We start from the raw sequence: 10657 nt of genomic DNA on the forward strand, positions 1-10657 counted from the left end.
CCCCCCCCCTCCCCCAATCGGCCCATGTACACCCTCATTTTGGGGGCGTTTTTCTTCTAGTTTTTCCCCAGCACTGGTTTTGCTGGTTTTCCTCATTTTTGTTTTCATTTTCATGCTTATTTTTAGTTGTCTTTTTATTTATTTATTTATATTTTCCCTATTTATAAATTTTGTGAACCTTTTTCAAATTAAGGACTTTTTTCAAATTTGTGAACTTTTTTCTAAATTTCATGAACCTTTTTCACATTTCGAGCTTTTTCATTATGTGTTAACTTTTTCTTTTTTTGAAAAGTCAACGGTCAACTCTCAATGGTCAAGGTTCAAGGTTACTGGCCGGCCGGTCAACAATCAGCGGTCACATGTCATCAGTTAACAGATTTAAAGCAAAGCACAGCTGGGTCGACCCATATACTCCCATACGTGACTGTTAGGTATCTCTACTCGAGCAGTTGGTAATCTCACTTCAACGTTTATTTTCGTCCGCTTTATTTTCATCTAGCCTTCCACCATCCCGTTGGTTTGGTTTTTTGTCTCACCTCGCACTGTCCGCCAAACCAGCCGCCCGCCGCCGCTATCTTCCTCCTCTCCCGATTCCTCCAAAGCAGCCGCCGGCCTCCAACCCCACCGCCCACCTCGTCTCCCCCAACCCCGGCCTCCGCCCTCTACTCCTCTGCCGGCGCCCCCTTCCCTCCCCTCCCATTCTCTCCCCGTACGAGCTTCGGCCGCAGCAAGATCTGCCACGGTCGCACCGCTGCTTCCGCATCTGTGCCATCCTCCCGCATCCTCACCATCTCCCGCCCTCACGTCCAATCCGGATGCCACACCCCTCGCCACTACGTGAATCCCCTCTCGCTACTGCGTGAATCCCCTCCGCCAGATCTTGTGGTCCTCGCCATCACGCCGGGGGTTTGGGTCGCCATGAGGAGACGCGGGAGAAGTTCTGTAGGAGCATCGTCACCAAAGGCACCTGCAATGTCTCAGGGAGAACAAGAACGTCGCCGACAGTTTTGATCGATTGTACGATTCCTATATCAGCACCTAGCCCACCCATCTAATCTGCACCTACATGTGAGTTCTTTTCGTTTGTATGTGCTTATGTTGGTGAATTTCTGATTTGATACTAATGTAATACCAACCTCTCTCTTGTTCTAACTTGGTGATTGGTCCCATAATTACCAGGCAAGCCGTGTATTCGCTTTAACAAGGAGGGTACTCTGTTGGCTGTCTCTACTGTTGATACTTGATAATGGTACCAAAGTTTTAGCAAATGCCGATGGTCTTCGGTTATTGCGCACACTGGAAGATCGTTCTATCGATGCTTCTCGTAGTGCATCTGACACTGTAACAAATGTAGTTACTTTTCCCAAGAAACAACTTGAGATTGTTTTCCCCACATGCATGGATCAATCGTTTCTTATTGGTGCAGCCTCTAATAAATCCACTGACTGCTGGTGCCGTGGAAGCCGCCGCAGCCGGTGCAACCAGTTCTGAACTGCTGCTCCATCAGCTATAACTGCAATGGTTTGTTTTGATCCAGATTCATTTGGTCTGTTCTATTATAAACAATTTACATTGCGATCCCAACTAACTTGATCTTACTCTGTACTTTTTTTGATGGAATGGGGACAACAGAAACTTGGTTGATGTAAAACCTGGAATAGCTGATGAGTCAATGCATAAGTCAAAGGTCTGGAAGCTTGTGGAGATAACTGATACAGCTCAGTGCAGATCATTAAAACTGGGTGATAGTATTAACACAGCTAAGGTGATACTTCTTCCCTTGCCTTTTACCTCTCTATATTTTTGAATATGCATCATTTTCTAGCAATCTTGTGGGTGCACTGCCAGTTATAAGATTGCTATTTTCTTAAATTAATTCACAGTGTGATTTCTACATGTAGAACACTGTTTTAGCTCTCGTTAGATGCTTGACGTTTGACAAGTGTCTTACGGACATGAACAATCATTATGACTGCTAAGTGAAGCTATATCTTCGGGATCCAATTCCAACCACGTCGACCAGAGTGGCTCCGCTATCATCGCAGGCCGTCCAGTGCAAGAGACCACCGGACGGGCAAGCGCTTCGCGACGCAGGTCAAGAAGCCACCACCTAAGACAACGATTGAAAAGGCGGCACCACCGTCGCCTCCCTTCAAACTCGCAGCCACCGCGCTGGCGGCGAGCTCGCACGCGCGCGTCGTCGACCAGCACCACCGCCGCAGATTACTCCCTACCGCCGCGCCACCTCGTCATCATCGTCGGTGGAGGACGACCCTGAATACGGTTACCTGCGGATGGTGCTAGAGCGTGGCGGGTTAATGTGCGCAATGCCGCCGCCGAACTGGCCGTTCAAGGGCCACTCCATGTCATCCCCGGTGGACCTGATCGTGTTCCACCTCCCCGCGGACGACTCCGACGACCGGCGCCAAGGCCCGCTCCGGCACCGGTGGAACCGGAAGCTCCTCTTCCACCTCACGCAAGAAATCCTTGCCGTCCTCCTCCACCTCGACGACAACGGCGCCTCCTCCGCAACCAGACTCCACGGACCGGCGCTGCTGTCGAAGGTGTGGAGCACGGTGAAGGCATTCCCGGCGGCGGACTGTAGGGTGGTGGGCGACATCGACGCGCTGGTGGTACTGGACCTACATGTCACCCAATTTTGTTGTCTTTGGGGAATAGATGATGACACATGGACACCATTCGGTGGCAGTTTGATGTTTTTCAGGAATGAATTCCACCCGTTATTCAATACTACTATGAGAAAAGTAGGGAAATGCTCACCCTCTGCTAAATGTACTGGTTCGTCTCGCGGTCTCACCCCCAAAAACAGAGGAGAGGAGAAGGGAGCTCCTCCCTCACACTCGTCGGCTCCAAGGAGCCCCGCCGCCATGCATGGTGGAGAGGAGCAGGGAGCTCCGCCGCCACGTAAGGTTATATCCATTGTTGCATCTTGTAATTATTAATTTGGAATAAATCATGTAATTGGAATTTATATATGTTTTACTATCTTTTTTGTAGGCAAACCAAGTCTGCAACGTTTGAATATTATACTCAGTCAGTTGCTCGACTACTTACAGTCCTATTACTTGAGACTTATACTTGGTTAGCTGTCGTGTACATTATTCTGACATAAATGACACCATGTCTATGTGCAAGTCAGAAGGACCTGACCATCTAAAAAGATGTCAAATTAGTGTGGTACATGCTTCAGTACTGCAAGTTGGAGTAGCAAGTAAGTATACACATCAAATGAAAGTACTGCTTTAGTACAACATGCTTCAGTACTGACCATCTAAAAAGATGTCTAATTAGTGTGCACGAATCATGTTAAAACCTGTAGTGCCTACTTGCGCATTGATACTCATACCTGACGGTGATAAAAGTTGCATTTTGAGATTCAATTCTTTGATTTATGATGCTCTGCCATATGCACAATGAGAACATATATCCTTCTTACTGATCTCTGTTTTTCTAAGTTGAAACTATTTCTTTGTTACTTGGTGTATGTGAAGTGCAATCATAGTCCTGTCACAAACTTGTTTGAGGAAGGCAAAAGACTGGCCTTTTGCAGGACAGAGAAAAGACCGGCTTATTTTAGTTTAACACAACATAGCAAGCTCAATATATATTAGTTAGCACATGGCAGGATGCAGACTAGCCATGTTCATTTGTCAACATTTATACTTTCCATTGTGTAGTTGAAGCACGCATAGGAGCGTCCCAGTTATGATGTATAGTTCACAATGTTGATTTGGTAAGTAGTTAGAAAACATATGTGATGTATATGTAAAAAGTTGTGCCTCATTCAATTCAGATAATTGATTTTCTGACTTTGCATATCGATAATTGAAAACGATGCATGACACACGTGTTAGTGAAATAGAACAGTATTAGTGTAGTCCGTGGCTTTGAAATATTTGAAATAGTGGTGTCACATAACTTCTTATAATCATGGCGTATATTCTAGGATCATAAAATTCTCTGAAATAGTTTTTATATTTTTTCTTTCTCTTTTTGTTGTGAATATAAAATTTCAGGCTTTCTCTTATTGAAACACACAGAGTTCTTGATAAATGAGAAAGAGTCAGTTATGTCAACACCATGAGCACCCTTGAATAAAAGTTTACAATCTGAGGTTCCCCTGGTAATAAATTTGATCATAATATGTATTCGTAATTTTTCTCACATAGATTTGTTTAGATATAAAATTGACTGTTCCCAACAGTACATTGATTTCTTTTTGCAGGGAGAGATCTTGTAAGAACATAAGTGCCTTAGAAGAAAAGAAAAAGGTAAGTTCCCATTGCATGTATTAATTAGCTTACTGAATTCTTTCCCTCAAGAAGAAATAGACTTAATCGCATATTTGTTGATGGATACCAACACAGGCTGCCAGTGGCCACTGGCCAGGCTGGGAGGATCAAACGGGTTGTGTGTTCACCGGACTCTAGCTTTTAGTGCGCTGCACAGTTTAGGGATGATTAATTTGGTGATTTATGCTTGGTTCTCGAATGATTCGATTTTATATGTGGATTTATGTATAAGCATTAGTTTATGTTGGAGCACTACCCTTTGCCCCCTTACTCATGGTTTATATTATCATGCACTTTTTGGGTGGATTCGTACAACAAGTCAAATGAGGCATCCGACTTAGCAAGCTCATGCTCTCGTTTTCCTTGAATTGCATCTAAGAGCAACTCAAAGTGTTGATTTACATCTGTAGTTATGTTCCCAATGTTGAGGTTAGTGATTTTCTTATAGCGGTGAATTTAATCTGGATGCTAATGAAAGTCTAGCTAGGACGAAATCTATCATGTTTCTGTCGGGAAAACTTGTGATCAATGGGTTTACTAAAATTGACTTTTGGTCTGTATTAATGGGCATTGGCTATTGTTGTCATTGGAATGCGCTTTCTTGTAGTAGTAGGTCAAGAGAACTTTTATGCATAACACAATGCCTTTTAGTTTATAGATTCATAACTGATAACTGTAATAATATTATTGAAGAGTATTTCCTATTAGATAACTAAACTTAACATCACATCTCTTTATTTTTGTTTTTCCTTCTGAGAACCTTAGAACCCTGCTTGGAAGACTATTTAACCCGTCATTTTTCTGTTTATTGTTCAAAATTGCTTCTGTTAACATGATCATGAACACACAGGTTGTATATTTATTCTAATCGTGTGTACTTGTGACCTCACTTTTTATGCCTTCTGCTGGCATGTTGCTAACAAAATTTCTTGACATTATATATATATATATATATATATATATATATATATATATCGCGCTATTCGTCACCCTGGGTGAGGAATAGTTATTATAGTTATTCTTCACCCTCTCTATTTTGACGTCAATGCACCGTATTTTTAGGTTCCATAAATTTTGGCTTATTTCATACGTAAAAAGAGAACGTAAGAAAATGTATAATCCCCGTAAAAAATATTTTATGTTACGTAAAATTACAAACGCAAAACATAGTGTAAAACATACATAAAATGCGATATTTCTGGTCTTATAACGTATTTTTTTGTTTTCTTATATCAAATTTTACGTAGTGAATCAATATAAATGTAACTAATTGTATTTCAAACGTAATTTATTTATGAAGCGGTCGTAAGATTACGTCGGGTGAAGAATAACTTATTCTGCACCCTGGGTGATGAATAGTATCACTATATAACGTCGGATGAATAGTATCACCCTGGGTGAGGACATAAAATGTTTTCCCAATTTTCCTTCCACCATTTGGTAAGCCTTTGCGGAATGGTCTGGGGAGGTTTGCAACATTGTCTACTCATCTGATGGAAATCTGTTTGTTCTCTATCATGTGATTCGCTTTGGAGCTGATGCAGAGGTACTCTTCTTTGCCTGGGTGTTGTATGTGGTTCAGTTTGCTGGTTTGGGTTTACACTGATCTTGCTTGCTCGGTTTTTGGTGTATAACCAGTTCGCAGGTCCTGCTATTTGATCAATGGATGCAACCCATGGGGCATGGAGGTGATGGCAAGGCATCACGCTGTGCTGACAGCGAGGAAAGTAACTTGGATGAAGGCAGCGGCAACGGGTGGTTGTCAAGGAAAGCGGCGCGGGGATGGGGAAGGTGGGTGGTGAGGGATGATTGGGTGGTGAATGGCAGCCGAGGAGACGGAGCGGCGGCGAGATTGGACGAGCTCGCCTTCAGAGTGCGTGTGAGGCAAGATTTCCTTTCCGGGTTGGCCGAGGGCCTCCTTGTGTATTTATTATTTCCGGTAGAAGCAGTGAACATGCAGGGTTAAAGCATTTTCTTTTGCCGAGGGGGAGGGTAGAAAACAGAAAAGATCAGAGGGGGGGATTGGGAGGTCTGTGGTGGGAGGGGGTGGAAACCCGAGCAGACTGTCATGAACTAAAGTTCATTTGTTTACTGACATGTTCATATTGTTTATCCTTTTGTTATTGAATTTGGAAATGTGTGTAAGGCTTCCATATCTTCAAATTACGAATACTGAGAAGTGCAAGCCTTTCTCTTCTAGACCCCCGTATAAACCTATGGAAATCACAGTAGCAAATGGCGCTAAGATGTATTGTGAGCACAAATGTGATGGCATGCTATGGGTAATGCAAGGGAAGGAGTTTCAGTTTGACATGAAAGTCATGGAGGTAGGTTCGTATGAGGGGGAGATTGGATTTTGTTGCTATAAGAAGGAAGGGCCAATTATTTTCTCAACCAGTGCACCATCCATAACATTGGTCAAGGAAGGCAAGAAAGTAGTTTGAAAGGGAATTCAGGATCAGACAAAGAGATCAGTAGAAAGAGGAAGGGTGCAGTTACAACAAGGAGAGATTTGTATGCTCGTGCAAGCTTTTCCAGTGAATGCCACCAACAAAGAAACCAGAATACCTAACAGTATGAATAAGTTACTTACCCGAGACTCTGACATTTTCAATGAGCCAAAAGAGTTACCACCAGACCCATGATCATGTAATACCTCTTCTGGAGGGAGCTGAGCCGATTAATCTCAGGCCGTATAGATACTCGCACGATCAAAAGGCAGCCATTGAAAAGTTGGTCGATGAAATGTTAGCAGCTGCTGTGATTAGGCCAAGCTCAAGCCCTTCGCCCTTTTCAAGTCCTGTACCTGTAGGTAGGATGGGTGGGAGTTGGCGATTGTGTATAGACTACAGGAAACTAAATAGCCTTACCATTAATAAAAATATCCCATTCCTTTCGTGGATGAACTCTTGGAAGAGGGCAGTCCCAAATGAAAAAAAGCCATTTATCGATCCCAACTCTAGCTAGAGAATAAGAGGATTAGGTTTTGGCAGGATGCGAGGTGCCAACTTATTAAGCACGAGAGTCGTAAGATCCCGGTTATAGAAGAAGAGTAGGCCAATCCCAATCCCAATCTCAGCTCCCTCCAGAAGAGGTATTACATGATCATGGGTCTGGTGGTAACTCTTTTGGCTCAGAAGAGGTACATTTGTGCTCACAAAACTTTTGGATTCTCTTTCGCCTATCGGCCGGCTTTAAACAACCTTCACATTTCCTGCTGAGATCCCAAGTCTCCAAGTGGGCCCTCTTGGCCACCTAAGACCTTGGCTTTTTAGAGAATCCCGCTCCTGTGTCGTAGGACTTGTAGCTCGGCAGTCCACCGGGTAGGTTTGTTTATCCTTCCTTTTTCGAGTGTCTTCTTGGATAGTTATAGCGGCCCATAGGCGCAAGATGTACCTTGTGGAGGGCGGCGGTCCCCTGGACATAGCATAGTCCTTTCAGGCAGTGGCCGTTTAGTCCATGGTCCGTTGGATGGTCGGTGCAAGGCCAGAAATTGGAACACATTGATTCCGCTCGTTCCTGTCCTTCGCTTCAGGGCCTGTCCATCGGTGTGGTCAGTACTCCATACTGTCGGGCAGCAAAGCTTACACTTGTTCACTTATTATGACGGTTCACCAGGGCCTCTTTCCTCCTCCCTTTTCTGCTCACTCGTAGGGGTCCAGACCCTCACAAAGGGGGAGGGAGTCGACTGAACATCTCAGCCATTGGTGGGAATTTCGCCCGCATCCGATCCCCAATTCTTGTTCACCCCGGATGATCGTGTTGGGTAAATTGTGACCTCGTACGATCGTATCGGGTGAGCAACAGCCGCTTCGTCACAGTACTGACTTATGGGCTAACATGTCACACTTTGGCCAAGTATCCTACAAAGAGACTCCCGAGAGCCAAAAGTATTAAAGGAATGGCCATAGGAATGGGCGCATCATGACATCGTAATCTGTCTCGCCCGAATGAATTAGTTGGTACTAGAAATGTTAGAAATAGTAAACGAAAGGAGTAATAAGAAGTGAAAAGGACAGAGGCACTTCCCAACCAGAAAGCAAAGTTCCCACTGATGGTATACTTTGTGTAAGCGAGCTCTAAGATCACATCTTTAGAATAAAATCCTGTTAGAAAAGGAAATCCAATAAGAGATAAGCTGCCCATGAGCATCATGGCATAGGTCAAAGGAAAGGAGGAGGCAAGCCCCCCCCATCTTCCGCATATCTTGCTCATCCGACATGGCATGAATCACCGAACCCGCACTCAGGAAGAGTAATGCTTTGAAAAACGCATGATTCATTAAGTGAAAGACGCTAACTGAATAGTTAGAGATGCCGCAAGCAAAGATCATATAGCCCAATTGACTGCAAGTTGAATAAGCTATGACCCTCTTTAGATCGTTTCTGTAATATTCCAGTGGTTGCCGCAAGGAATGACGTCATAGCTCCTGCAAAAGTAATAACAATCAAAGCCGTATGTGAGTATTCAAATAAAGGGGAGCACCTTGCTATCATGAAAACGCCAGCAGTGACCATAGTAGCTGCATGAATCAAAGCAGATACTGGAGTGGGACCCTCCATTGCATCGGGTAACCAAGTATGCAATCCTATCTGTGCAGATTTCCCAACAGCACCAATAAAAAGTAAAATACAAATCAGAGTTATGGCATTCAATCTCATATTGCAAAAAATCCATTCATTTCTGGGAGCACTAGCACAAGCAAAAATGGTTGAAAAGTCTACTGTTTGAAAGAGAGTAAAACAACCAAAAATCCCAAGAGCTAATCCAAAATCACCTACTCGATTGACAAGCATAGCTTTTATAGCAGCTTTATCCGCGTGAAGTCATGTAAACCAGAAATGAATTAACAAATATGAAGCAAGACCTACTCCCTCCCATCCCAGGAATAATTGAAGAAAGTTATCTCCAGTCACCAACATTAGCATAAAAAAAGTAAAAATGGATAAATAACACATAAATCGAGGGCTATGCGGATCCTCAGACATATATAAAATGGAATAAAGATGGACCAAGCTACTTATGAATGTAACCACAATTAACATCACTACGGTCAGGCTATCGAACACAGAGTCAAAAGTGAATTACGAGTCAGGCCAATCTGCGAATCGAGCGAGCTCCCCTTGCAATGATGTGGTGGTGAACCTCTCATTCGTCTTCAGTGCTCTCCGAACCGTGCGGGAAGGTTTCCCATCACACGGCTCACCAACTTGATCTTCTGCGGGAACCTTATGTCAGAACAGGCCTGTCAAAAGAAGTACGGTCTCGCTTTCCTTTGCCACTCAAGTGTACGACATCCGCCGTGCTTAGGCCCCTTCTTCCCTTCCCTAATCCAAAAATGAGTCCACCGCCTGCCTGGCATTGTATGGGTATAGGTATGGCGTGCAGGCCAGCCTCCCTTGGATTTTAGGTGATTAACCACCGAAGCAAAGAAAAGGCTGGATCAAGAAAAGGGGGGGGGGTACTACGAGCCCTCTGCCCCACGCATCTAACCAGCTCGCGTGGTTCACCGGTTCCACCGACGTCACCCTTAGATAGAGTTATTCAGTCGATACAGAGATGCGCTTAAAGTGGGGGGTGTGCTGTCCCTATTGGGCTGGGCCCTTCCCCATAAGGCCCCACCGTCGGGGCATAAGCGCCCTCTTGCTACCCATATGCAAGGCGCCGTCTTAGCCTTGCCTTCCCAGGATCGCTCCCACACCTGTCAAGTTCGTGATCGGCCTCCTCAACTGTGTATCGATCGAAAGGCAGGGCGGCAGAGCCCCCAACCGATGGGAGTAGTTACGTCCAGTATGTCCCCCCTCGATTCCCGACATGCTATGATACCCCAGGGTGGGTAGGAGCGGGTCGAGTCCGTATCACCGCGGAACAACTGCAGCGTCCGGATCTGATCTATCTACTCGGCAATTCATCCGGTGACTTCACGGTCGCCAAAGAAGCCCCAAGAAGCATAAAACATTTCCGATGAGATCCATGGAGCTATTCTGAGATAGCAAGCACTAGCTCCCAGTGCGACTTCATAAAAGGCAAGAAAAGATAAGATCGAAGAAAATGAAACGCACATGGTGGTCATTATAGCGGTTCCTTCAGATCCTAGAAAACGTCCGAAAAAACTGGCTACGGAACTACCGAGAAAAGGCAAAAAGACAATAAGTAGATACATAAGATCGAGTCTCTTAAAAAAAATCAGACAATGTTCAAGCGGCCTGTCATTGAGACAAAAACGTGTTAAGCATATAAGCACTTTCGACTTGATTTGCAGTGGTCAGTTACGCAAGACGGGAAGAGAGTTTCCTTCTTCAGAGTCCTTTTATCCCAATATTAAGGATAATGTGTGGGCCTTT

The 10657-nt window shown here is 44.4% G+C and overlaps 1 protein-coding gene across 26 annotated transcripts; it reads left to right on the top strand.

Annotated features, from left to right (window-relative positions):
- Positions 1–1046: 1046 nt before the first annotated feature.
- LOC125532406 (uncharacterized) lies at positions 1047–6342 on the top strand. 26 transcript variants are annotated; one of them, XR_015610185.1, is made up of 9 exons: positions 1047–1068; positions 1180–1350; positions 1427–1521; positions 1633–1765; positions 1902–2925; positions 3019–3054; positions 3161–4144; positions 4226–4292; positions 4389–4568. XR_015610185.1 is itself a non-coding variant. In XM_087534258.1 (7 exons), exons 5-7 carry the CDS (start codon positions 2295–2297, stop codon positions 3265–3267), a joined length of 774 nt encoding a protein of 257 aa, XP_087390384.1. In that variant the 5' UTR covers positions 1047–1068; positions 1180–1350; positions 1427–1521; positions 1633–1765; positions 1902–2294; the 3' UTR covers positions 3268–4568. The 26 variants fall into 26 exon arrangements, 3 of the variants coding, with proteins under 3 accessions (XP_087390384.1, XP_087390385.1, XP_087390386.1); XR_015610184.1 differs by having other exon boundaries at positions 4247–4292; XR_015610197.1 differs by lacking the exon at positions 1047–1068 and having other exon boundaries at positions 1902–2633; positions 2711–2930; positions 3019–3232; positions 4038–4144; positions 4247–4292.
- The last annotated feature ends 4315 nt before the right edge of the window (positions 6343–10657 follow it).

Source organism: Triticum urartu, chromosome 7A, assembly GCF_056163025.1.
Source record: "Triticum urartu cultivar PI428250 chromosome 7A, HENAU_Tu73, whole genome shotgun sequence".
Taxonomy (NCBI): Eukaryota; Viridiplantae; Streptophyta; class Magnoliopsida; order Poales; family Poaceae; genus Triticum; species Triticum urartu.

Excerpts from the sequence above, each read along its gene's own strand:
- LOC125532406 (XM_087534258.1), top strand. The coding sequence starts at position 2,295 with ATGGTGCTAGAGCGTGGCGGGTTAATGTGCGCAATGCCGCCGCCGAAC. Across the intron at positions 2,926-3,018 it reads GCAGGGAGCTCCGCCGCCAC|GCAAACCAAGTCTGCAACGT; the intron begins GTAAGGTTATAT and ends TCTTTTTTGTAG. Across the intron at positions 3,055-3,160 it reads ACGTTTGAATATTATACTCA|AAGGACCTGACCATCTAAAA; the intron begins GTCAGTTGCTCG and ends TGTGCAAGTCAG.